General features: G+C 51.7%; 1 protein-coding gene across 1 annotated transcript in view; it reads left to right on the forward strand.

The window, feature by feature from the left end:
- The window catches only part of arhgap33 (Rho GTPase activating protein 33), a gene marked incomplete at both ends in the record, with an annotated part of 99,307 nt that overhangs the window by 11,157 nt on the left and 60,437 nt on the right, over window positions 1-27,713 (forward strand). Inside the window, 8 exons of the mRNA XM_080541098.1 lie at window positions 4,039-4,099; window positions 4,172-4,280; window positions 4,437-4,635; window positions 8,866-8,974; window positions 9,097-9,150; window positions 20,143-20,669; window positions 24,588-24,734; window positions 26,142-26,201. Coding sequence (XP_080397224.1) covers window positions 4,039-4,099; window positions 4,172-4,280; window positions 4,437-4,635; window positions 8,866-8,974; window positions 9,097-9,150; window positions 20,143-20,669; window positions 24,588-24,734; window positions 26,142-26,201 — 1,266 coding nt within the window. The remainder of the gene's footprint in view (window positions 1-4,038; window positions 4,100-4,171; window positions 4,281-4,436; window positions 4,636-8,865; window positions 8,975-9,096; window positions 9,151-20,142; window positions 20,670-24,587; window positions 24,735-26,141; window positions 26,202-27,713) is intronic.

Here is a 27,713-nt window from a genome sequence, read left to right on the forward strand (position 1 = left end):
TCGCCATCGGCGTTGCGTCAACTTCCCGTTGTCCATGCTCCACCTGAGCGTTGCGTCATAATGTTCTACCTGCTCCACTGTCATTTGTCGCATATAAAAATATATATTTTCCACCTCAAGTATCAGCCGTTCATCATCCATTTTTGCAACAAGCGTCAAGGACATGTGGTGATTCACAGCTGACTCGCGTGAATAGCAATTCGCAATAGCTGCGACCACGAGCTAGAGTAGTTGGCTACAAGCATTTTCAATCTGCTATTATCTCTATTAGTGGATTAACCGCTGTGGTGATTTAACAGCTGATAAAAATACATCAAGTAGACTACAAACAGAGCAAAACAAGAAAACAACACCAGAAAACAACCAATAGGCTATACAATTATAACCAACAACCAATCAGTGCTACACTTACACTTACATGTGCTTAAACTACAGATTGTAAGCTTTCAAATGATGTGTCATACATTGAAATCAGAGAAAGATTGAACACGACAGGCGTATTTGAATATTGGTTCACCTCAAACACTGAATGGGAGAAAAGTGACTCTAAATGCAGCCACAGCTACGAACGTTGCTAACAGCTAGCGGCTAACAAAACACATCGCGAAGGTCTAAACTGTATTTTAATAACATGACAACATGCTGGGAGAACATCGACATGCTAAAAACACATAACTACACATAACTAGATGAACACACAGTTCTTGCTTTTGAACACGAGCTAAAACGAAAGTATGTTTACAAGTCAACCCTCCCTTACCGGTAGCCTCCGGCAAACGAGAATAATGAATCCAATACACAAATTATAAGTGTTTAGTGATCGTTAAACTGTTGTTTATTATATTGAGTGGGTAAAAAAACGAAAACGAGATATTGTTGACAGAATAAGTTTCACTTCTTCTCACCTTCGAGTGAGCATGTTGTGTGCAAGTTCACCAGTCAATATACAATTTATCTCATGTCTGCGTCCGCCGTCAAAAATCAAACTTTTTTGAATGTCTACTTTGGACGCAGCCATCGGACGCAACGCTGACGCAACGCAGCAGGTGGAGCACCTGTCATTGATTACAATGCATTTGATCCCAATTCCGGACGCAACGCACATTTGACGCAACGCTCGATGGCCATGGTGGAGCTTGGCCGTAACCTGGCAACCTACTGGACGCCGCAAACCAGTAGGGACCAGTTGTCATGGCAACGAGACACTGTTGTCATGTGACTATCAAACAACAACTCAGCCGCTGAGAAGGCTAGTGCAGGGAGATCTGTCCGCTGAGAGGGCTCGTGCAGGATCTGTCCCACGGAACGTGAGTCCCTAGCTGCAGTTTAATCACAATCACAACCGTGCTGATATTCAGTATAACAGCACGACCTCCAGTGTGATATTGCTTTTATACAAGTTATACAGCGCGATTTATTAGTTAACAGTAATAAGCGACAACAGATTATGATTTGTTTGTTTATTTAATCATAAAAATATATATTTTAAAAATGTTCCGCAACTAAACTTCAAATGGACTGTTGCCTAGTAACCTGAACACAAACATGTAGTCTAATTAACGGTCATTTAGTAGAACATCTGTGCGGCGGAGTGATACATATAGTTAAAAGTCCCAGTGATGTTATACTGTATATCAGCACTCATGGAATGCCTCTTGTCCAATCAACTTCAATCAAATGACTTGGTCGGAACTAACTGTTGTATATGGGTGTTTATTTAACTACAATAAAACATCGCTCTGCATAGATGGTAGGCTATTGCATGGACTAGATGGTACATACTATGTAGGCTGCGTAGCGTTAGCGTAGCGCGGTCAACAGAAATATCGGCACCCCATCGCTCACAAAAGTGACAAAGTGAAAGTACTATAAACTTTAATAGTGTGCAAATGCAGCGCATTGTAAGTGACTATTCACCTTACGTCTCTGTACAGTAAGATCGCTACCAGCTTGCTGCTAGTGTGGACATGGACAGGACAAAATATGACGAATAGCATGTCCCATAAAAGTCAGTTCATGCTTGACATAAAGTCATTATACTTGAATAGTTTGAATCGGTTTCCATGGTTTGATGTACCCTAATGTTTAGTAATGTCAGTATTTAGTGGCATACTAAACCATTATACTTGAATAGTTTTATGTAGGCCTAATGTTTAGTAATGTCAGTAATGTTTACATTTTAGATGTATATATTTACTTGTTTTTAGTTAAACACTATTCTTGTTGTTCATTTAGGGGGCTTGTTATTGATTGCCACAAAATGTCAAAATGTTTTGTTAATGTTGAAAATAAAACTCAACTTTTCATGACCAATGTCTATTAACTGGTTTAAATGTAGAAACTGGGGTAGGTCATCAGAATGTCATTATGACTTGTGACTTGCTTGACCTGAGCAATGACTTGACTTGACTTGCTTGACTTGACTTATAGCAGTGACTTGACTTGACTTGACTTATAGCAGTGACTTGACTTGACTTGACTTGACTTATAGCTCTGACTTGACTTGACTTGACTAATAGCAGTGACTTGACTTGACTTATAGCAGGGACTTGACTTATAGCAGGGACTTGACTTGACTTGACTTGACTTGACTTATAGCAGGGACTTGACTTGACTTGACTTATAGCAGTGACTTGACTTGACTTATAGCAGGGACTTGACTTGACTTATAGCAGGGACTTGACTTGACTTATAGCAGGGACTTGACTTGACTTATAGCAGGGACTTGACTTGACTTGGCTTATAGCAGGGACTTGACTTGACTTGACTTATAGCAGGGACTTGACTTGACTTATAGCAGGGACTTGACTTGACTTATAGCAGTGACTTGACTTGACTTGACTTGGTTGATTCTCACCACAGTAACTTGAGACTTGAAGGTTAAGAGTTGAGACTTGCTTGTGACTTGCACATGTATGACTTACCCCCACCTCTGCTATTAGCCTAGTTAACATGAAGACTATTAGTTAATATGTAGACTATTAGTTAACATGTAGACTATTAGTTAACATGAAGACTATTAGTTAACATGTAGACTATTAGTTAACATGAAGACTATTAGTTAACATGGAGACTGTTAGTTAACAGAACTATGAAGAAATTCGATGAGTTTTCCTAATGAATTCCTCATCATGTAGTTTGATAGTGATAGTGATATTATAATTATATATTATTATTGATATTCATAATTCATATTATTTATATTCATAGTATAATTGTTGATATTCATATTATTGATAACATATTATTATTGATATTGATATCATCTTTATTATTATTATTACTATTATTGTTGATATTCTGAACAAATAACATGTTAACCTCTCCCCCCCTCTCTCTCTCTCCCTCTCTCTCTGTCTTTCTTTTTCTCCCTCTCTCTCTCCCTCCCTCTCTCTCTGTCTCTCCCCCCCTCGCTCCCCCCTCTCTCTCTCTCTGTCCCTCTCCCTCTCTCTCTGTCTCTCCCCCACCTTCTCTCCCACCCCTCCCCCCTGTCTCTCTCTGTCTCTCCCACCCCTCCCCATATCTCTCTCTGTCTCTGTCTCTCCCCCACCCTCCCCGCCTGTCTCTGTCTCTGTCTCTGTCTCTGTCTCTGTCTCTCTCTCTGTCTCTGTCTCTCTCTCTCTCTCTCTCTCTCTCTCTCTCTCTCTCTCTCTCTCTCTGTCTCTGTCTCTCCCCCACCCTCCCCCCTGTCTCTGTCTCTGTCTCTGTCTCTGTCTCTGTCTTTGTCTCTGTCTCTGTCTTTGTCTCTCCCCCACCCTCCCCCCCTGTCTCTCTCTCTCTGCCCCCCCCCCCCTGTCTCTCTCTGTTAGAAGGACCATGTGGTGTAAAGGTGGTATGGTTCCTGTGCCCTCCTGGTCACTAAGGACAACTCCCCAGCCCCAGCCCCCCCCCAGGACCCTCCAGAGCCCCCCCCAGCCGCCCCCCCAACCCCAGCCCCCCCAGCCCCAGCCACTCCCCCAGCCCCAGCCCCCCCAGCCCCTCCCCCAGCCCCAGCCCCAGCCCCCCCAGCCCCTCCCCCAGCCCCTCCCCCTCCCCCAGCCCCCCCTGTGGCACCGCAGAGCCCTGCAGCAGGTGAAGAGAGCCTTCAAGCGTCTGCAGCGTCAGGACCCCCCCTCCCCCCCTGTCTCTCTCTGTCTCTCCCCCCCTGTTTCTCTCTCTCTGGCCCCAGCAGGACGCCCACCCCCCCCCAGACAGAACACCAGAACTCCTCTCCTCCGCTACCTGGAGGGCCTGAGCGTTACCGAGGGCGTTCCCCTGGCAACGCTGGCGGGCGTGGTGGTGTTACTGCTCAATGTTTACTCTGAGGACCCACACAGCCCCGCCCCTGGCCCCGCCCATGACCCCTCCCCTGGCCCCGCCCCCTCCCCTGGCCCCTCCCCTGGCCTTGGCCCCGCCCCCTCCCCTGGCCCCTCCCCCGGCCTTGGCCCCTCCCCCAGCCGCGCCCTGAGCGAGGCGGCCATGGACCTGATGGAGAGCGTGCTGGCGGACCTGAGGTCCAGCCCGAGGAGGAGGAGGGGGATGGGGAGGGCTCTGTCCCAGGGCCGGGGGCCCGCGCCTGTCAATCACACCGCCGACCCCGCCCCCCCCTGGATCTCCTGCGTGGCCGTGGATGGCTCTGAAGACTTCATCCTCCGGGTCCTGGAATTCATCATGTCTCCACAGACCCAGAACCAGGAGACCCAGAACCAGGAGGAGGAGGGGGAGGAGGAGGAGGAAGGGGAGGAGGAGGGGGAGGAGGAGGAGGAGGAGGAGGGGGAGGAGGAGGAGGAGGAGGAGGAGGAGCCTCCCACCATCCTCCCACCAGCCTCCCACCATCAACACCGGTATGACGTCACACCATCTGCTGAGGAACGCCCCACATGTCAGTCAAACACTCCTGCTCCTCCTCTTTCTCCTCCTCCCAGCCCGGGTCTGGGTACGACCCACCCCTGCTGGAGGGGGCCGATGGTTCTGAGTGTCAAAGTGAAAAAGGTACCAGACAGGCAGACAGACAGGCAGACAGGCAGGCAGACAGACAGGCAGACAGGCAGACAGACAGGCAGACAGGAAGACAGACAGACAGGCAGACAGACAGACAGACAGAACAGACAGACAGAACAGACAGACAGAACAGACAGACAGACAGAACAGACAGACAGAACAGACAGACAGACAGACAGACAAAACAGACAGACAGACAGAAAAGACAGACAGACAGACAAACAGGCAGACAGACAGACAGAAAGACAGAACAGACAGATAGACAGACAGACAGGCAGGCAGACAGAACAGACAGACAGAACAGACAGAACAGACAGACAGACAGACAGACAGAACAGACAGACAGACAGGACAGACAGACAGAACAGACAGACAGACAGAACAGACAGAGAGACAGACAGGCAGACAGACAGAACAGACTGACTGACAGAACAGACAGACAGACAGACAGACGAACAGACAGACAGACAGACAGACAGAACAGACAGACAGAACAGACAGACAGGCAGACAGAAAGACAGAACAGACAGAACAGACAGACAGACAGGACAGACAGACAGGCAGACAGAACAGACAGACAGAAAGACAGACAGAACAGACAGACAGAAAGACAGAACAGACAGGACAGACAGACAGAACAGACAGACAGACGGAACAGACAGAACAGACAGACAGACAGACAGACAGAACAGACAGACAGACAGAGAGACAGACAGACAGAGAGAGAGAGAGAGAGAGAGAGAGAGAGAGAGAGAGAGAGAGAGAGAGAGAGAGAGAGAGAGAGAGAGAGAGACGGAAAGAACATACAGACAGAACAGACAGACAGAACGGACAGACAGACAGAACAGAGAGATGAACAGACAGACAGACAGAACAGACAGACAGAAATACAGAACAGACAGATAGACAGACAGGACAGACAGACAGGCAGCCAGTAGAGACAGACAGAAAGACAGAACAGACAGACAGACAGAACAGACAGAACAGACAGACAGACAGACAGAACAGACAGAGAGACAGACAGACAGGCAGACAGACAGACAGAACAGACCGACAGACAGGACAGACAGACAGACAAAACAGACAGACAGACAGACAGACAGAAAAGACAGACAGACAGACAAACAGGCAGACAGACAGAACAGACAGACAGAACAGACAGACAGACAGAACAGACAGACAGACAAAACAGACAGACAGACAGACAGACAGAAAAGACAGACAGACAGACAAACAGGCAGACAGACAGAAAGACAGAACAGACAGATAGACAGACAGACAGACAGGCAGGCAGACAGACAGAACAGACAGACAGACAGACAGAACAGACAGACAGAACAGACTGACTGACAGAACAGACAGACAGAACAGACAGACAGACAGACGAACAGACAGACAGAACAGACAGAACAGACAGACAGAACAGACAGACAGACAGACAGAAAGACAGAACAGACAGAACAGACAGACAGACAGGACAGACAGACAGGCAGGCAGACAGAACAGAAAGACAGACAGAACAGACAGACAGACAGAAAGACAGAACAGACAGACAGACAGACAGACAGGCAGACAGACAGGACAGACAGACAGAACAGACAGAACAGACGGAACAGACAGAACAGACAGACAGACAGAACAGACAGACAGACAGAGAGACAGACAGACAGAGAGAGAGAGAGAGAGAGAGAGAGAGAGACAGAAAGAACAGACAGACAGACAGAACATACAGACAGACAGAACGGACAGACAGACAGAACAGAGAGATGAACAGACAGAACAGACAGACAGAAATACAGAACAGACAGACAGGACAGACAGGACAGACAGACAGTAGAGACAGACAGAAAGACAGAACAGACAGACAGAACAGACAGAACAGACAGACAGAACAGACCGACAGACAGGACAGACAGGACAGACAGACAGACAGAAATACAGAACAGACAGACAGAACAGACAGACAGACAGTAGAGACAGACAGAAAGACAGAACAGACAGACAGACAGAACAGACAGACAGAACAGACAGACAGAACAGACAGAACAGACAGACAGACAGAACAGACAGACAGAACAGACAGACAGAACAGACAGAACAGACAGAACAGACAGACAGACAGAACAGGACAGACAGACAGAACAGACAGACAGACAGACAGAACAGACAGACAGACAGAACAGACAGGACAGACAGACAGACAGACAGACAGAACAGAACAGACGGACAGAAGAGACAGACAGACAGAACAGACAGACAGACAGAACAGACAGACAGAACAGACAGACAAGACAGACAGACAGAACAGACAGAGAGACAGACAGACAGACAGGCAGACAGACAGACAGACAGACAGAACAGACAGACAGAACAGACAGACAGACAGACAGGCAGACAGACAGACAGAACAGAAGAGATAGACAGACAGACAGAACAGACAGACAGACAGAACAGACAGACAGAACAGACAGACAGACAGACAGAACAGACAGAACAGACATGACAGACAGACAGGCAGACAGAACAGACAGACAGAACAGACAGACAGACAGACAGAACAGACAGACAGAACAGACAGACAGACAGAACAGACAGAACAGACAGACAGACAGGACAGACAGACAGAACAGACAGAAAGACAGAACAGACAGACAGGACAGACAGACAGACAGAACAAACAGACAGGACAGACAGACAGACAGAACAGACAGAGAGACAGACAGACAGGCAGACAGACAGACAGAACAGACAGACAGACAGACAGACAGAAAGACAGACAGACAGACAGGACAGACAGAACAGACAGACAGACAGAACAGGACAGACAGACAGAACAGACAGACAGACAGAACAGACAGACAGACAGAACAGACAGACAGACAGACCAGACAGACAGAGAGACAGACAGACAGAGAGAGAGACAGAGAGAGAGAGAGACGGAAAGAACAGACAGACAGACAGAACAGACAGACAGACAGAACGGACAGACAGACAGAACAGAGAGATGAACAGACAGACAGACAGAACAGACAGACAGACAGAAATACAGAACAGACAGATAGACAGACAGAACAGACAGGACAGACAGACAGACAGAACAGACAGACAGAACAGACAGACAGTAGAGACAGACAGAAAGACAGAACAGACAGACAGAACAGACAGACAGACAGACAGACAGAACAGACAGAGATACAGACAGACAGACAGGCAGACAGACAGACAGAACAGACAGACAGAACAGACAGACGGACAGGACAGACAGGACAGACAGAACAGACAGACAGACAGAAATACAGAACAGACAGATAGACAGACAGAACAGACAGACAGGCAGACAGACAGACAGAACAGACAGACAGTAGAGACAGACAGACAGAAAGACAGAACAGACAGACAGACAGACAGAACAGACAGACAGAACAGACAGACAGACAGAAAAGACAGACAGACAGACAGACAGACAGACATACAGAACAGACAGGACAGACAGGACAGACAGAGACACAGACAGACAGACAGGACAGACAGACAGAGAGACAGACAGACAGACAGACAGGACAGACAGACAGACAGACAGACAGGACAGACAGACAGACAGGACAGGACAGAACAAACAGACAGACAGAACAAACAGACAGACAGACAGACAGAGAGACAGACAGACAGACAGACAGACAGACAGACAGGACAGACATACAGGACAGAACAAACAGACAGACAGAACAAACAGACAGACAGACAGACAGACTGATCTGTGCGCCTTTACCATGACGACAGCTGTTTACCATGACGACGGCTGTTTACCATGACGACAGCTGTGTGTGTGAATCTCCCCTGGCAGAGGGTCCTTGTTGAAACCTTTGTGTTCCCACGGCAACGCAGCGCTCTGCCAGAGGGAAGTTCATCACTGCCTGGGAGAGGAGGAGGCGTCTGGCCAGCAGGACCCCGCGGACCTCTCTGACCTCTGACCTCTCTGGCCAGGAGCCTCTAGGTACACACCTCTGACCTCTGACCTCTCTGGCCAGGACCATCTAGGTTCACACCTCTGACCTCTGACCTCTCTGGCCAGGACCCTCTAGGTACACTCCTCTGACCTCTGACCTCTCTGGCCAGGAGCCTCTAGGTACACTCCTCTGACCTCTGACCTCTCTGGCCAGGAGCCTCTAGGTACACTCCTCTGACCTCTGACCTCTCTGGCCAGGAGCCTCTAGGTACACTCCTCTGACCTCTGACCTCTCTGGCCAGGAGCCTCTAGGTACACTCCTCTGACCTCTGTCTCAAAAAGATTCAACCCCTTCATGACAAGCGTTTTCAGTACTTAGTAGAGCACCTTCTGCTGCTATGACCTGCTGCTGCTGCTGCACAGCCAGGCACCCGCTTCTGACCGCCTTCCTGAGGAATCTTAGCCCCTTCCTCATGGGCAACGGCCTCCAGCTCAGTAACATTCTTGGGTTTGCGTTGTGCAACCGCCTTCTTCAACTCCCACCAGAGATTTTCTACGGAGTTCAAGTCAGGCGACTGTGACGGCCACTCTAGAATCTTCCATTTCTTCTTCTTCTGAAGCCTTGGTGGTCTTTGAGGGATGCTTGGGATCGTTGTCCTGCTGGAAGGTCCAATGACGCCCAAGCTTCAGCTTCCTCACAGACGCCATGACGTTTTGTCCTAAGATTCATCCCAGGGGGGATGAATCTGCTTACAGGAGTGAGATGGACTTGGTGGTCTCCTGGTGCACCCGGAACAACCTAGAGCTGAATGCTCTTAAGACAGTGGAGCTGATAGTGGCCTTCAGGAGGAACCCACCCCCTCCCTCTCCAATCATACTGGGAGGCACTCCAGTCACCACAGTGGAGTCATGCCGCTTCCTTCCAACATCGACGCCCTCACAAAAAAGGCCCAGAAGAGACTGTTTTTCCTGAGGCAGCTCAGGAAATTCCACCTCCCAAAGGCCACGCTGGTGAACTTCTATACTGCCATTATTGAGTCCATCGTCATCTGGTTCCCCGCTGCAGCGGCCAAGCGTATCAGCGGGTGTTACGCTTGCCTGGCTCTTGACAAGGTAACAAAAAGGGAGACCACACATGGTTATCAATAATAGGAGATTTATTAAAGAAAATTATGTTGAATTGAAATAATGAATAAAGAAAATGGTAACGACAACAAAAACGGCTGCTGGTCGACAAGGAAGAGAGCGAGTCCATGAATCTGACCCACTCTTAAAGTTCCTGAGACAATTAGGATAACCACCCACACCTGAGCCCATCTGGAACAAAGAGAGAAGGTAGACAGGACAACAGATGCAATAGCGCCCACTATAGGTTCAAGTCTGGATCGTCACAGCGGGTGATACGCTCGGCGGAGAGGGTGATTGGCTGCCCTTTGCCCCCCCTTGAGGCCCTGTTTAAAAGTAGGGCTTTGGGGAGGGCCAGGAAGATCATGGCTGACCCCGCACACCCAGAAGGAGGGTGCGGTCTCTAAAAACTGTGAAGGCCCGACATGCACACAGCTTTTTCCCCACAGCCATCCGGCTCCTAAATGCTGCTGCCCCCCCTGACCTGACCCCTATCTATCTACGGTCCCTCCACCCCCACCCAGAGAGCGTTGGACTGTCTGGACATGAACACTTGATCTTTGCACATATTATTTATGACTCTTGCACTATGATGTTGGTTTGCACTGTCTTGTCCTGTCTTGCACCTGTTCTGCTGTAAACCGTGCTCCACTGTCCCAAACCAAATTCCTAACATGTTTACATGTCATGGCAATAAAGTCTTCTGATTTTGATTCTGATTCTGATTCTGATTCTGATGTCCTGATACGTGACTGCTCCATCGTCCGCCATGCTGCAGCCATGCTTCACTGCAGGCAGGGGGTTCTAACCCTAACCCTGCAGGCAGGGGGTTCTAACCCTAAACCCTTCAGGTAGGGGGTTCTAACCCTAACCCTTCAGGTAGGGGGTTCTAACCCTAAACCCTTCAGGCAGGGGGTTCTAACCCTAACCTTGCAGGCAGGGGGTTCTAACCCTAAACCCTTCAGGTAGGGGGTTCTAACCCTAAACCCTTCAGGTAGGGGGTTCTAACCCTAACCCTTCAGGTAGGGGTTTCTAACCCTAACCCTGCAGGTAGGGGGTTCTTTTCAGCTGCTTCATTCTTCTTCCTCCAGACATGCCACTGATCCAGAGGCCCGAAAAGTTCCAGTTTTGTTTCTTCGCTCCACAGAACAGAATTTCAAAACTTCTGTGGCTTATTTATATGGTTTTGAGCATATTGGAGACCACTTTTCTTGTGCTTTTGGGTCAGTAGTGGTGCACGTCTTGGAGTCCGGGCATGGAGCCCTTCAGTGTGTAGTACGCGCCTTACTGCGCAAACTGAAACCTCAGTGCTGCTGCCACCAGGTCTTGCTGCAGGTGTTTTGTCACTCGAGGGTTTTTGACCGCTTGCCTCCTCAGGAATCTGGTGGCAGCCGCTGGTAGCCTCCTCTTTCTGCCACGTCCAGGTAGTATAGCCACTGTTCCTTCAACTTTGAACTTGTGACCTCTGCTTCCAACTGTATCTCTAGGAACATTCAGTGCCTTTGCTATCTTTTTGTATCATTTTCCTTGTTTGTGCAAGACAATGATCTCTTCTCTGAACTTATTGGACAATTCTTTTAACTTATTTCTAACATGAAATCAAACGTCACTCTCAACAAACCCCAAGCCAGTCCAGGTATTTATGTGTTCTATCTCAAACACACCTGAACTAATGAAGTCCTTGATTAGTTGCTTTGAGACTGCAGTAGTGATAAAAAGCAGCATTTTGTGTTTGGATTTGGATAAAAATCCTGGTAATATTAGTTTTATTTAACTATTTAAACTGTTCTTGTCTACTTTGTTTATTGCAGACAGCTGATAAAATGTACATTTTGCCAATAAGCCTAATATGCAATGGGGGTTGAATCGTTCTGATTGCTGCTGTATAATATTATGTTTCAGTGGCGAGGTGTGAGGGGCGTGGCCTAGGGTGGGCTGAGTGGCTCCTCCCCAGGGTCAGGATCTCCTCTCTGATTGGCTCCTCCAGGGTCAGGATCTCCTCTCTGATTGGCTCCTCTCCAGACTGACAGCAGTGGTCACCTGACAGCATTAAAATCATTGCTTTCACCTGTTTGTTTGTTTACAAAGTCTGATTTGTTCTCCAATAAGAAACATTACAGATAATTGATAACATACTACTAGTTGTACACAACCTGACATTGAGACTTTGACATCATCTGACCTCCACGTGATTTCATGTCATAAAGTTACACTGTGACCTGGCCAGGCCTGCAGTACTCACCTGTTCACTGTGACCTGGACAGGCCTGTAGTGCTCACCTGTTCACTGTGACCTGGGCAGGACTGCAGTACTCACCTGTTCACTGTGACCTGGGCAGGACTGCAGTACTCACCTGTTCACTGTGACCTGGGCAGGACTGCAGTACTCACCTGTTCACTGTGACCTGGGCAGGCCTGTAGTACTCACCTGTTCACTGTGACCTGGACAGGACTGCAGTACTCACCTGTTCACTGTGACCTGGACAGGCCTGTAGTACTCACCTGTTCACTGTGACCTGGGCAGGACTGCAGTACTCACCTGTTCACTGTGACCTGGGCAGGCCTGTAGTACTCACCTGTTCACTGTGACCTGGGCAGGACTGCAGTACTCACCTGTTCACTGTGACCTGGGCAGGCCTGCAGTACTCACCTGTTCACTGTGACCTGGACAGGACTGCAGTACTCACCTGTTCACTGTGACCTGGGCAGGCCTGCAGTACTCACCTGTTCACTGTGACCTGGGCAGGCCTGCAGTACTCACCTGTTCACTGTGACCTGGGCAGGACTGTAGTACTCACCTGTTCACTGTGACCTAGCCAGGACTGCAGTACTCACCTGTTCACTGTGACCTGGACAGGACTGCAGTACTCACCTGTTCACTGTGACCTGGGCAGGACTGCAGTACTCACCTGTTCTCTGTGACCTGGGCAGGCCTGCAGTACTCACCTGTTCACTGTGACCTGGACAGGCCTGCAGTACTCACCTGTTCACTGTGACCTGGACAGGACTGCAGTACTCACCTGTTCACTGTGACCTGGGCAGGCCTGCAGTACTCACCTGTTCACTGTGACCTGGGCAGGCCTGCAGTACTCAACTGTTCACTGTGACCTGGGCAGGACTGCAGTACTCACCTGTTCTCTGTGACCTGGACAGGACTGCAGTACTCACCTGTTCACTGTGACCTGGACAGGCCTGCAGTACTCACCTGTTCACTGTGACCTGGCCAGGCCTGCAGTACTCACCTGTTCTCTGTGACCTGGGCAGGCCTGCAGTACTCACCTGTTCACTGTGACCTGGACAGGACTGTAGTACTCACCTGTTCACTGTGACCTGGGCAGGACTGCAGTACTCACCTGTTCACTGTGACCTGGGCAGGCCTGCAGTACTCACCTGTTCACTGTGACCTGGGCAGGCCTGCAGTACTCACCTGTTCTACGGAGGGAATCAGAGAGAGAGGTAAGACATGTTTCTTGTTTTGTTACAAAGTTTCTGGGAGTCGGGAATCAAACGTTGTTTCTGCTTATCCGTCTTTGACGACACGTCTACGTACAAACTCGTTAATTTAAAAAAGTTAATTGCCGAGATGATGTTTTTTAAACATAGGAAATGTATATGGTGATGGGGTGCGGCAGGAGATAATGTTGTTGATAAGGAGGGTGAAGACAATGTTTGACATGATTCGCAATGCATGCCGGAAGGGAGTCTCATGGCTCCGAATCGAACGAGGGTCAAGATTTTCTCCAAATGGAGCCATGGATAACCCTAACCCTCGCCCTATGTTATGACACGGGGGCGGGGGGGCTCAAGGACACGACACCGGAGGCAGAATACAGTGTTAGCCCCGTAGGGTATTTATTTACAGTGCAGGTGGGTGGAAACACAGAAGATGAGTCCGGAGGTTTCAGCCTGGCGGGCTGGGGGTTTCAACCTGGCGGGATGGCGGTAGTGGTTGGCATGGGCTGTGGAGGAACAGGAAAGCAGGGTAAGTCTCCACGGTAGGCCAGTACATAAGATATCAACGAATCACAAGAATAGGCACAAGAGCAAAGTTCATAACTAATCACAGAGGATACTTGCCAGGTCATTCTTAGGGAAGAACTGACGATGAATGAAGGGAGTCCAGGGTAGATGTAGCCAGAGGGTTAATTGGGAGTGGAGACAGGTGTGTTGGTTTGACTGTGGCTGGATAACCCTCCAATCACCGGGAACGAGCTTCACCTGCGGCGGAGAGCACGCTGTGCTCGAGTTGTGGGGGCGGGTGCTCGAGCTGTGGGGGCGGGGGAGGGCGTGTGTGACGGCCCAGCCGTAACAGGACCCCCCCCCGAGGGGGAGCCTCCTGGCGACCGGCCCGGAGCCTCCGGGTGGGCCCGATAGAAGTCCCTGAGGAGGACTGGGGACATGATCTGGGACCGGGGAATCCAGCTCCGTTCCTCTGGGCCATATCCTTCCCAGTCCACCAGGTACTGGAAACCCCGGCCACAGCGACGAGCCCTGAGGAGCCTCCTTACCGCCCACTGGGGGTGGCCATCCACCAACTGAGGAGGGGGCGGTGCAGGGGCTGGTGGCATCAGGTCGCTGGCGACATGGGGCTTAACCCGGGAGACGTGGAACACCGGGTGGATCCGACGGAGGGAGTGAGGGAGGACCAGCCGGATGGCAGCGGGGTTGATGACCCGGTCGATGGCGTAGGGGCCGATGTATCTCGACGCCAACTTCCGGGAGGGGACATTGAGGGGGAGATCCGCCGTGGAGAGCCAGACCCTCTGGCCCACCTGGTACACCGGAGCTGGAGTGCGACGACGGTTGGCGCTTCGGGTAGTTCGGGCGGTGGCCCGAAGCAAGGCCGAGCGTACGGAGGTCCAGACCCGACGACAGCGAAGGAGGTGTGCCTGGACCGATGGTACCGACGCTTCGCCCTCCTGGGTAGAAAGCAGGGGTGGCTGGTACCCCAAGGAGCACTCGAAGGGGGACCGGCCGGTGGCTTCATTCACCATGGCGTTCAGGGAGTACTCCACCCAGGGTAGGTCCTTGCTCCAGGAGGATGGATGGAGGGAGGACATGCAGCGGAGTGCCGACTCCAGGCTCTGGTTGGCTCTCTCCGCCTGCCCATTGGTCTGGGGATGGTAGCCGGAGGAGAGGCTGGTCGTGGCCCCAATCCCAGAACAGAAGGCCTGCCACACCTTGGATGTGAACTGGGGGCCACGGTCGGAAACCACATCCTGGGGAAGCCCGTAAAGCCGGAAGACGTGGGTGGTGAGTAGCTCCGCCGTCTCCGCCGAGGTCGGTAGCTTTGCCAGAGCTACCAACCGCACGGACTTGGAGAAGCGGTCCACGATGGTGAGGATGACCGTGTTGCCTAGAGACGGGGGAAGGCCGGTCACGAAGTCCATGGCGAGGTGGGACCACGGTCGACCGGGCACGGGTAGAGGCCGCAGCAGTCCTGAAGGCGGCCGGTGGGATGCCTTGCTGCGAGCGCAGGTAGGGCAGGCCGAGACGAACTCCCTGACGTTCGCGGCCATGGTGGACCACCAGAACCGCCGGCGCAGGAAGGACAGTGTGCGTAGGGCCCCAGGATGGCAGGCGAAGCGGCTGGCGTGGCCCCACTGCATCACCTTGGTCCTGACGGCGTCCGGGACGAAGAGACGGCCGGGGGTCCCCGGTCGGGGATCTGGCTGGGTGCGCTGTGCAGCTCTGACCACCGCCTCGATCTCCAGGGTGACCACTCCAACGACCCGGGAGGATGGAACGATGGTGTCAGGAGTGGTGGGTTCCTCCTCTGCGGCATGGAGCCGAGAAAGGGAGTCAGCCTTGGCGTTCAGGGAGCCCGGACGGAACGTGAGGTGGAAGTTAAACCGCCCGAGGAACAGGGCCCAGCGTGCCTGACGGGAGTTCAACCGCCTGGCCGACTTGATGTAGGTTAGGTTCTTGTGGTCCGACCAGACGGTGAAGGGGTGCTCTGCGCCCTCCAGCCAGTGCCGCCACTCGTGGAACGCCTCCACCACCGCCAGCAGCTCGCGGTTCCCGATGTCGTAGTTGGCCTCGGCGGAGGTATAACGGCGGGAGTAGAAGGCGCAGGGGTGCACGGTCTGGTCCTCCGATCGTTGAGAGAGCACGCCACCGACGCCCGTGTCTGAGGCGTCCACTTCCACAATGAAGGGCCTAGAGGGGTCTGGGTTGATTAGGACCGGCGCCGAGGTGAAGAGCCTCTTCAGGTCACTGAAGGCAGCGCTGGCTGCTGGTGTCCACGTGAACTGGCGCAGGGGGGAGGTGAGGGCAGTGAGGGGGGCGGCTACCCGGCTGAAGTCCCGGATGAATCGCCGGTAGAAGTTGGCAAAGCCGAGGAATGACTGCAGCTGTTTCCGGGTGGTAGGTTGGCCCCAATCGACGACGGCCCGAGTCTTCTTGGGGTCAGGGCGAGTCAACCCACCCTCCACGATGAGCCCCAGGAATTCCACAGAGTGAGTGTGGAACGAGCACTTCTCAGCCTTAATAAAAAGGCGATTCTCCAGTAGGCGCTGGAGGACTAGGCGGACATGTTGGACAAGCTCCTCAGGGTTCCTGGAGAATACTAGGATGTCATCCAGGTAGAGGACGACAAAGATGTCCAGCATGTCCCTGAGGACGTCGTTCATGAGGGCCTGAAAGACGGAGGGGGCGTTAGTGAGACCAAAGGGCATGACAAGGTACTCATAGTGGCCACGGGGGGTCTTGAACGCCGTCTTCCACTCGTCACCCTCACGAATCCGGACCAGATGGTAGGCGTTCCGGAGGTCCAGCTTAGTGAAGATGGTGGCCCCAAGGAGGGGCTCAAAGTTGGAGCTCATGAGGGGGAGAGGATAGGTGTTCCGGACGGTGATGGCATTGAGCTCACGGTAGTCAATGCATGGCCTGAGGGTTCCATCCTTCTTCTTAACGAAGAAAAACCCCGCTGCCACCGGGGAGTGTGATGGACGGATGAGCCCCTCAGCCAGACAGTCGGAGATGTAGGTGTCCATGGCTGCCTTCTCCGGGGGGGCAAGGTTGTAGAGGCGACTGACCGGAAGTTTGTTGCCAGGGCGGAGCTCGACGGCACAGTCGTAGGGCCGGTGAGGCGGCAGGGTGCGAGCACGCTCCTTGCTGAAGGCCTCTCCGAGGTCGTGGTAGACCTCTGGGATGGAGGAGAGGTCAGGGGGAGCCGGAGGCGGTCGCAGAGGCGATGTGGGGGTATGGGCGGCACGGAGGCACCGGGCGTAGCATGCGGTACTCCAGCTCAGGATACGTCCCTCACCATAGCTGACATGGGGAATGTGGAGCTCGAGCCACGGTCGTCCCAGGATGAGCGGGGACTGGGGGGTCTTGAGGATGTAAAACCGGATCTCCTCCACATGGTTCCCAGAGACGGTCAAGGAGAGGGGTGTAGAGCGGTGGGTGAGAGGCCCCAGGCTGTGTCCGTCTAGGGCTGAGACGGAGAGGGGGGTCTCGAGGGCAACGAGGGGAACGGCAGCTGAGCGGGCCAGCTGGGCGTCCATAAAGTTCTCGTCTGCTCCCGAGTCAATAATGGCCTCGACCGTGAGGTTCTGCCCCTGCCAGGAGAGGGTGACAGAGAACCTGGCTGGGCTGGTGGTAGGTGGGGATTGAGAGACACGGCTCACCCGGATTCCCCCTTCGGGTGAGCCTGCCCTTTTGATAGGGACGGGCAGGTGTCACGGAGGTGTCCCTTCTCTCCACAGTAGAGGCACAGGCCCTGGGCCCTTCTCCTCTCCTTCTCCGCCGTGGTGAGGCGGGCTCGACCAAGCTGCATCGGCTCCTCGCCAGTGCATGGGGTGTAGGTCGACTCCCGTGCGGAGGAGGGGTTGGCTGTGACGATAGGGTCCTGGGGGCGTGGCGAGCTGGTCTGGTAGCGCCCTCTCTCTCTCCGACGCTCCCGGGAGCGCTCGTCAACGTCGATGGCTAGGGCCACTAGTTCGTCCAGGGTGGCGGGTCTGTCCCGGACGAGCTCGTCCTTGATGGCCTCACTCAGCCCCTGGCGGAAAGCAGATCGCAGTGCCCTGTCATTCCATCCGCTTCCGGCTGCCAGGGTGCGAAACTCGGTAGAGTAGGCCGCCGCGGTCCGGTTCCCCTGGTGGAGTGACATCAGTCGCGCCCCGACCTCCTGTCCTGCAGTGGGGTGGTCGAAAACCCTCTTGAACTCCGTGAGGAAGGTAGCGTAGTCACCGAACAGGTCAGGGCGGGCGCAGAGGGTGGCCTGGACCCAATTCAGGGCGTCGCCGGTGGTGAGGTTGGTGATGAACGCCACCCGGGCTGCCGGCGACCAGAACTGGCTGGGCTGATGCGAGAACACCAACTCGCACTGGAGGATGAAGCCTCGGAACTGGGCGAAGGCTCCGTCGAAGGGGCGGGGGCTGGCTAGGTGGGGCTCCCGTGGCTGTCCAGTAGGTGGTGCCGGTAGCTGGGCAGGGTCAGGGAGAGCAGGGGGGGGGGCAAAGGCTGCGAGCGCGGCCACCTGTGCTGTAAGCGCTTGGGTCGTAGAGATGAGGTGCTGCATCTGGGTGGCGCGGTGCTCCTGGTTAGCCTCCTGGGTTGTCATGCGAGTGTTCAGGGCCTGGCACGCTGTAGCGGCCGCCTGGAGGAGGTGAGTGTGTTCAGCGAGGATCTGGATAGCCGTCGGACTGGATCCAGGGGTGGGAGATGGTGCCCGGTCCTTCGTGTCGTCTGAGCCCAATTGCATGGTCAGTTCTTCTGTTATGACACGGGGGCGGGGGGGCTCAAGGACACGACACCGGAGGCAGAATACAGTGTTAGCCCCGTAGGGTATTTATTTACAGTGCAGGTGGGTGGAAACACAGAAGATGAGTCCGGAGGTTTCAGCCTGGCGGGCTGGGGGTTTCAACCTGGCGGGATGGCGGTAGTGGTTGGCATGGGCTGTGGAGGAACAGGAAAGCAGGGTAAGTCTCCACGGTAGGCCAGTACATAAGATATCAACGAATCACAAGAATAGGCACAAGAGCAAAGTTCATAACTAATCACAGAGGATACTTGCCAGGTCATTCTTAGGGAAGAACTGACGATGAATGAAGGGAGTCCAGGGTAGATGTAGCCAGAGGGTTAATTGGGAGTGGAGACAGGTGTGTTGGTTTGACTGTGGCTGGATAACCCTCCAATCACCGGGAACGAGCTTCACCTGCGGCGGAGAGCACGCTGTGCTCGAGTTGTGGGGGCGGGTGCTCGAGCTGTGGGGGCGGGGGAGGGCGTGTGTGACGGCCCAGCCGTAACACCCTAACCCTAAATGAGTAATGAATTGGGACGCCACTACGGCTACACGTGAACGCGCAAAATGGAGCCGTAGGGGTGAAAACGGAGCCGGAGTGGTGAATTGGGATTCACCCGTAGAGTGAGAAAGAGAGAGAGAGAGGGAAGTAGAGAGATAGGTAGAGAGAGAGAGGGGTAGAGATAGGGGGAGGTAGAGAGAGAGGGTTAGAGTGACAGAGAGAGAGAGAAGTAGAGAGATAGATAGAGGAAGGGGGAGGTAGAGAGAGAGTGAGAGGGGGAGACAGAGAGAGATACAGGTAGAGTGAGAGAGGGGGTAGAGAGAGAGGAAGAGAGAGGTAGAGAGAAAGTGTGGGTATAGAGAGAGAGAGAGTAAGAGAGATAGAGGAAGGTAGAGACAGTCAGAGAGAGAAAATGGGGGGTAAATTAGAGATAGAGAGAGAGAGAGACTGTGGAGAGGTTATTATGGCCACATACTCAGGTAAACACTCTGCTTTGTACACACCATGAACTTTGACAAATATATATTTATTGATTTGAGGGATTCTACATTTGGATTGTATAATTCATTCATCAATCAGAAAGTCTGAGAGATATTTTCAGACAAAATACTGTTGTGATTTCAATGATCGGTTTCACAAATATAATCCAGTTTATAGACGAATTAAACCTAAATACATGTGAAATAACAACTTTATACAATATATCATATTAATAATTATATTCATGAAATGTCAGTGACAATAATACCCCCAAATATGTTAATAAAACACTGAATGATTGTGTTGAGATTTAGCTGATGAGGTGGTGTTTATTTCATACCAGGTGACTCCCTCCATCTCTCAGAGCTGAGGATTGTGCTGCCGGGGTCCAGAGGACAAGGGAAGAGTTCATCAGGAAACACCATCCTGGGCAGAGAGGAGTTTGACCTGAGGACAGCTGCTCAGTGTGTGAAGAGACGGGGAGAAGTAGCAGGGAGGCAGGTCACTGTGGTCGACACTCCAGGCTGGTGGAGGGATGCCCCTGTAGCGTACACTCCTGAGCTGGTTAAACAGGAGATTGTCCTCAGTGTGTCTCTGTGTCCCCCAGGACCTCACACTCTCCTCCTGGCCATACGGGTGGATGTTTCATTCACTGAGAAAAACAGAAGACACGTAGAGGAACACCTGGAGCTTCTCAGTGAGAGAGTCTGGAGTCACACTATAGTTCTGTTCACCTGGGGGGACTGTCTGGGAGACACAACCATTGAGCAGCACATTGAGACAGAAGGGAAGGCCCTCCAGTGGCTTGTTGAGAAAAGTGGGAACAGGTATCATGTCCTCAACAATGAGAACAGGGGTGATGGCACTCAGGTCACAGAGCTGCTGGAGAAGGTAGAGGAGATGGCGGCAGGAAACAGTGGAGATTACTTCAAGAAAGCATCACTGCCAATATGGGGAGCTAGGAGCATTACAAGCAGTGAGTATGATACTCTGACTAACCTTGTAGAAGAGGATAACATGGTAGCTGTCTGTAGTAAACCACACATCATGACAACATACAACCATCACGTAAAGATGTTCAATGTCTCAGTATACTCTATGGATCACAAACTCAATCAAAACAATAACTCAGTTGCACACTTTGCAATGTTTCACTTTTGAAACTACGGTGCTTTCTGCAAGACTGCCGTCTGGCAAAACATTGATAATTCAAAGTCAGGGGGAAAAGTAAAGCTGTTGTCCATTTGATCACTACAACATTATAGATTAATCTGACGCCATATTAAACCTTGAGTAGTGTTGTTGATAACCAGTATATTTATCAATTGATGTTGGTGTTGATGTTGTTGTTGTTGATGTTGATGTTGTTGTTGATGTTGTTGTTGATGATGATGTTGTTGTTGTTGTTGTTGTTGTGTTCTACAGTGAGTGGACACAGCAGAGCAGACACTGGGTTTGGTTCTGACCTGATATCTGAGGTTGGATCAGAGGCTGGATCACTGCGGAGGCCTGATGGTAGGGTGACAGCTGTCTGTGGTCAGTCCTCAGCTTCAAGGTTCTCTGTCAGGAGAGAGAGAGAGGGAGGATAGTGATTGTTTTCATGATGTCTCTACACGTCTCTCTCTAAGGGACGGGGTCGGAGGAGATGTGGAAGAAACCATCACAGCCAACCAGAGGAGCGAAGAGCATCTATAGAGCTTCATCCTCCCAGCTGTGAGTATAATACTCTGACTGACCTCGACCTTTAACCTCCCAGCCCTGAGTATAATACTCTGACTGATTCTGACCTTTACGACTATGGTGGAAGCCTAGCCAGCTCAGACCAGTACAGCCCAGTACAGCCCAGTACAGCTCAGTACAGCCCAGTACAGCTCAGTACAGCCCAGTACAGCCCAGTACAGCCCAGTACAGCTCAGTACAGCCCAGTACAGCCCAGTACAGCCCAGTACAGCCCAGTACAGTCCAGTACAGTCCAGTACAGCCCAGTACAGCCCAGTACAGCCCAGTACAGCTCAGTACAGCCCAGTACAGCCCAGTACAGCCCAGCTGTGTAGTGTGAGGGTAGAGAGGAAGTGATTGTTGTTGTTGATGTTGTTGTTGATGATCATGTTGTTGTATTTGTTGATGTTGATGATGATGTTGTTGTATTTGTTGATGTTGTTGATGATGTTGTTGTTGATGTTGATGTTGATGTTGATGTTGATGTTGTTGTTGTTGTGTTCTACAGTGAGTGGAGACAGCAGAGCAGACACTGGGTTTGATTCTGACCTGATATCTGAGGTTGGATCGGAGGCTGGGGGTCCAGTGACCCCTGAGAGAAGGAAGATGGAAGATGTCCTCTCTGGTGCTGAGGACTGTGGTGAACCCTGACACACACACACACACACACACACACAGACACACACACACACACACACACACACACACACACACACACACACACACACACACACACACACACACACACAGACGCTCTTTACAAGTGTGTGATGTTTGGTCACTGTTCATCAGTCTATGAAGGCCAGTAAAACACACAAGGAATCGATGTTAAAAGACTTTTATTGTTGGTTCATTGTATCGGCCAATGTTCACTATTCAGTAATCATATCAATGTAATCAGTTAGGGATTAAGACCTTCTTGTATTAAGGCATTGGAACCTAAATTGCGTTTTAGGGGATTGGAACCTTGTTGCGCCAAGGGGATTGGATGTCTTATTCTGTTGTTAAATGTTTATATCTATACATATCTATTCATGTCATTTTTATTTCTATATATTTTTTTTTAAATCTATTTTTTCTGTATTTGTTTTAATGCTGTGTGTAAAGCACTTTGAATTGCCCCTGTTGTATGAAATGCTAAACAAAAAAACTAGCCTTGCCTTAGCTTGGTATAGCATGGTGCTAACAATGCTTAGCTTGGTATAGCATGGTGCTAACAATGCTTAGCTTGGTATAGCATGGTGATAACAATGCTTAGCTTGGTATAGCATGGTGCTAACAATGCTTAGCTTGGTATAGCATGGTGCTAACAATGCTTAGCTTGTGGGTTTGATTCCTGCAGGGACCATATATACAAATGTATCATTATCACTGCATTGTTTGTCACTTTGGATACGCGTCATCTAAAGTGTGTATGTTATTATATTAGGAAACATGACCTCATCTGTTAACATTAGAGATGTCCTGCTCTCTGTGTCTCTGGTCGCCTGTGTTTATTAGAGATGTCCTGCTCTGTGTGTCTCTGGTCGCCTGTGTTTATTTCATTAATCAAACTTAGAGATCAAAGTGTTTAATCAAGCATGGCTGTACCCTAAAGCCCTATCCCATTTCACCCCCCACCCCTACCCCTCCATTTCACCCCCCACCCTACCCCTCCATTTAACCCCCCACCCTACCCCTCCATTTAACCCCCACCCGTCCATTTAACCCCCCACCCCCACCTGTCCATTTAACTCCCCACCCTACCCCCCACCCATACCCCTCCATTTAACCCCTACCCCTCCATTTCACCCCACCCCTCCATTTCACCCCCTACCCCCCCATTTCACCCCTACCCCTCCATTAAGTGGAATGAACCAATGCAAAGTTTTCAATAAAAGCAAACATTTCTAAACTCTGTCTCTTTCTGTCTCCCTGGTGAATGCCGGGGCGCAGTTACACAGACCAGCCACAAGGGGGGGGCACCAGCACCACGTACAGTTTGATTCTGGTAGTTTAATGAATGAATGAATGAATGAATGAATGAATGAATGAATGAATGAATGAATGAATGAATGAATGAATGAATGAATGAATGGTCTAAGAAGTTGATGTTGATGGATAGATGTTCATGTTGAGGAACATTCATCTTCAGTACCCTGGCTCCCCGCCGGTGGGAGGAGCTTCCCACGGCTGTCAGGACTGCAGAGTCACTCCCCATCTTCCACTGGAGACTGAAGACCTCCATCTCTTCAGGCGACACCTTAACTGCTCCTCCTGAGACATCTACTACCCCCCAGCACTGCGTCTCCTGAGACTTCTACTACCCCCCAGCACTGAGTCTCCTGAGACATCTACTACCCCCCAGCACTGCGTCTCCTAAAGACACCCGCTTTTCCCCCTTTACTGTGTCCCCTAAATCTTCTACTGCCCCCTTGTACTGTCTCTCTGTTCTCCAGTGTCTATATATACAGTATATAACAATTTTTGAAAAAAAACATTTTATTTTTTCTATCACTGAGACTGCCTATGACCCCTGGCCTGAGCTAGATTACTCTTCCTGCTATGACTGGTGGATTGATGATTCACTTGCTTAGTCAGATGGTGTATCAGTGGACCACACCACGCTACAGGGTCCCTCAGAGAGCGTTTCACATCTCTGTGTGTGTTTACTGGAGGGGGGGGGGGGTCACCCAGGGGGGTCACCCAGGGACATCTCACCTACCACCAGACCACCAGGGTCACCCAGGAGCATCCTCCTCCTCCTTCCCCCCCATCCTTCTCCCCCCCTCTCCTCCTCCTTCCCCCCCTCCTCCTCCTCCTCTTCCTCCTCCCCTCCTCTTCCTCCTCCTCTTCCTCCCCCCCCTCCTCCTCTTCCCCCCCCCCCCCTCCTCTTCCTCCTCCTCCTCTTCCCAACCCTCCTCCCCCCCTCCAGACATGTTGTTTTTTCTTATGAGCATGTAACCCGGGTAGCTGATACGGACTGACGGTTCGTTCGTTCGTAAATTCGCTCTGGAAATCAGACAGGCACTCATGGAATGCCTCTCGTCCAATCAAATAACTTGGGTCCCTTTATGACGTCGGACCCAGTGTGCGCTCCGGCGCGCTTAGAGCGAGTTTACGAACGCAGCCAGCCTTCGTAAAGAGGAGAACGGGAGCGGCGCTCGAGCTGCCGTGGAGCTCCAGACACTAAAGGATTTAAACACGACGGAGTCCCCGCGAGCCCAACCGTCCCCGGGCCTGGACACCGGGATGGTGGTAGGTCACGACTGTCTGTCCCAACGTGTTCTGTGTGTGTGTGTGCGCGGTGTGTGTGTGTGTGTGTGTGTGTGTGTGTGTGTGTGTGCGCGTGTGCGCGCGGTGTGTGTGGACCTTGTTGTTGTAGTTTGACGGTGATGTTCCGTTAGTTTGGTTTATTTAACCACGTTTAATTGTAACGGTTTGTTTTAGAGAGCAAGGGGGAGAGGGAGAGAGAGAGACAGAGAGAGCAAAAACCACGTCAGAGATGCTCGTCGTGCTGGTCGTTGTTGCCATTAGTTACCGGGACACCGACCAAATGTCGCTGTTCTAACGCAGCTAATGTAGCTAACACAGCCAGCTAGCTGTAGTCTACGGTAACCCCGGTAACTCTGGTAACCCTGGTAACGGTACTCTGCCGGCTGTACTTCCTTATCCTAGTCGCCCGTGTTAGCTAGCTGCTAGCCACCCCGTCGGAGTGGAGGAAGAGAGAGAGGCGGTAACCCTGGTAACCCTACTCTACCCTACGCTACGTCTGTCCTTCCTTATCCTAGCCCATCACTAGCCCTCAGCTAGCCCCCCACTAGCCCCCCACTAGCCCCTCCCTCCCGTGTTAGCACGAGCATGAATGGCGGGGTTGTTGTGTCTCTCTAACGGGGCTGCTTTCCATCATCACCTCCTCTGGCCCCCCTCGACTCCGTCTCCGACCACAACCAAATATGCCTAAGTAGGTTGCACACGGACGGTTAACGCCGCGTAACAAGGTTCATAGCGGGTATGGATGGTGCAAGCGGGCCTGGTCGGGGAGATCCATAACCGCATCAAATGAGGTCTTTGTCTCCGGCTCCTGAGGCGGGGGGGGGGGGCTCTGACCCACAACAAAGACACGAGTCACCCGAGCAGCGACGGTCTGCAGCTCTGCCTACTAACCACCAACACCACTGCCTCCTATCACTGTCCCCTCCCTTCCTCCCACCCTCTCCTCCCTTCCTCCCACCCTCTCCTCCCTTCCTCCCACCCTCTCACTCTCCCACCCTCTCCCTCCCTCCCACCCTCTCCCCCCCCTCTCTCTCTCTCCCTCTCTCTCCCTCCTATCCTCCTACACAGATCACTGCCTCCCTCCCCCTCTCTCTCCCTCCCACCCTCTCCATGTCTCCCTCCCACCCTCTCCCTGTCTCTCTCCCTCCTATCCTCCTACACTGAGATCACAGCCTCCAACCTAACGACGTCTTTAGTGACCGTCTGGTCATGTGACTGTTGTCTGGTCATGTGACCGTAGTCTGGTCATGTGACTGTTGTCTGGTCATGTGACCGTAGTCTGGTCATGTGACTGTTGTCTGCTCATGTGACTGTTGTCTGGTCATGTGACTTGTCTGACCATCGGTGCGTCGGTGTGACGGCGTTCCGGTGTGTGTTTGATGTGTTTAGCTGACGCTCTTAAAGAACCACAGCGAACACAGCCAGCCAGTGTCCCCGGAGGACAGACAGGTAGCCCCGGAGGACAGACAGGTAGCCCTGGAGGACAGACAGGTAGCCCTGGAGGACACGACAGACAGGTAGCCCTGGAGGACAGACAGGTAGCCCTGGAGGACAGGACAGACAGGTAGCCCTGGAGGACAGACAGGTAGCCCTGGAGGACAGGACAGACAGGTAGCCCTGGAGGACAGACAGGTAGCCCTGGAGGACACGACAGACAGGTAGCCCTGGAGGACAGACAGGTAGCCCTGGAGGACAGGACAGACAGGTAGCCCCGGAGGACAGACAGGTAGCCCTGGAGGACAGGACAGACAGGTAGCCCCGGAGGACAGACAGGTAGCCCTGGAGGACAGACAGGTAGCCCTGGAGGACAGACAGGTAGGTTGACGCTGGGCAGAGGTGACTGACTGGTCAGTAGTCGCTCCACATGAGGACAACACAGCTCCATCATCTCCCCATCCTCCTCCCCCTCCTCCTCCCCCTCCTCCTCCCCTTCCTCCCTCCCCTTCCTCCTCCTCCTCCTTCACCTCCTCCTCCTCCTCCTCCTGACTCTCCTCCTGACTCACTGACTGACTGACTGACTGACTGACTGACTCTCTGACTGACTGACTGACTGGCTGACTGACTGACTGACTCTCTGACTGACTGACTGACTGACTGACTGACTCTCTGACTGACTGGCTGACTGACTGACTGACTGACTGACTGACTGACTGACTGACTGACTGACTCTCTGACTGACTGACTGACTGGCTGACTGACTGGTTTAGGACTGACACACCTGTAGTACTCAAGGATATGACCCTCAAGTCATGTGTGAGTGTGTGTCCAGCTGGCCAGGCTGCAGGTGACCACAGTGTTTCATTACCAGCCCAGCGTCATAACGCCGCCTGGCTGAAGATGAGTGTGTGTGTGTGTGTGTGTCTGTCTCTGTGTGTGTGTGTGTGTGTGTGTGTGTGTGTGTGTGTGTGTGTGTGATTGATAGATAGATAGATAGACTCCCTGGCTGCAGACCTAATAGAAATTGTCCAATGATCATATCACAGCAAAAGTCACTACAGGCAGAAAACTCGGACAAACAACCCGTTAATATCTGATGGTGAAAACTAAAAGCCTCTAGACTAAATATTCTTGTCGTCTTTAAAAAAACATGTCTATTACTTGTTGTGGTAAATCAGAAATCAGAAAATCATTGAAGTCATTGAATGTCATTCAGTCACGGTCGGTCAGTCAGTCACTGTCAGTGAAGCGGTGTGTGTGTGGTGCTGTGTTAATAGTGTGTGTGTGTGTGTGTGTGTGTGGTGCTGTGTTAATAGTGTGTGTGTGTTAGGGATGGACGGTTTTTCGGTTAAACCGAAAACCGGGGTTTATAAAAATAGAAACGGTTTTTTATCAAAACCGTCTGAAACCGTTTTTTTTTTTTTTTTTTTTTTTTGGGAAGAATAAAATAGAATAAGAATAAAACTGGAACATGTCACATGTTTGTCGTGTGTGAAAATAACAATGATACAGTCTGAATCTGCC

Source organism: Nansenia antarctica (assembly GCF_963989245.1).
Source record: "Nansenia antarctica genome assembly, chromosome: 10".
Lineage (NCBI taxonomy): Eukaryota > Metazoa > Chordata > Actinopteri > Argentiniformes > Microstomatidae > Nansenia > Nansenia antarctica.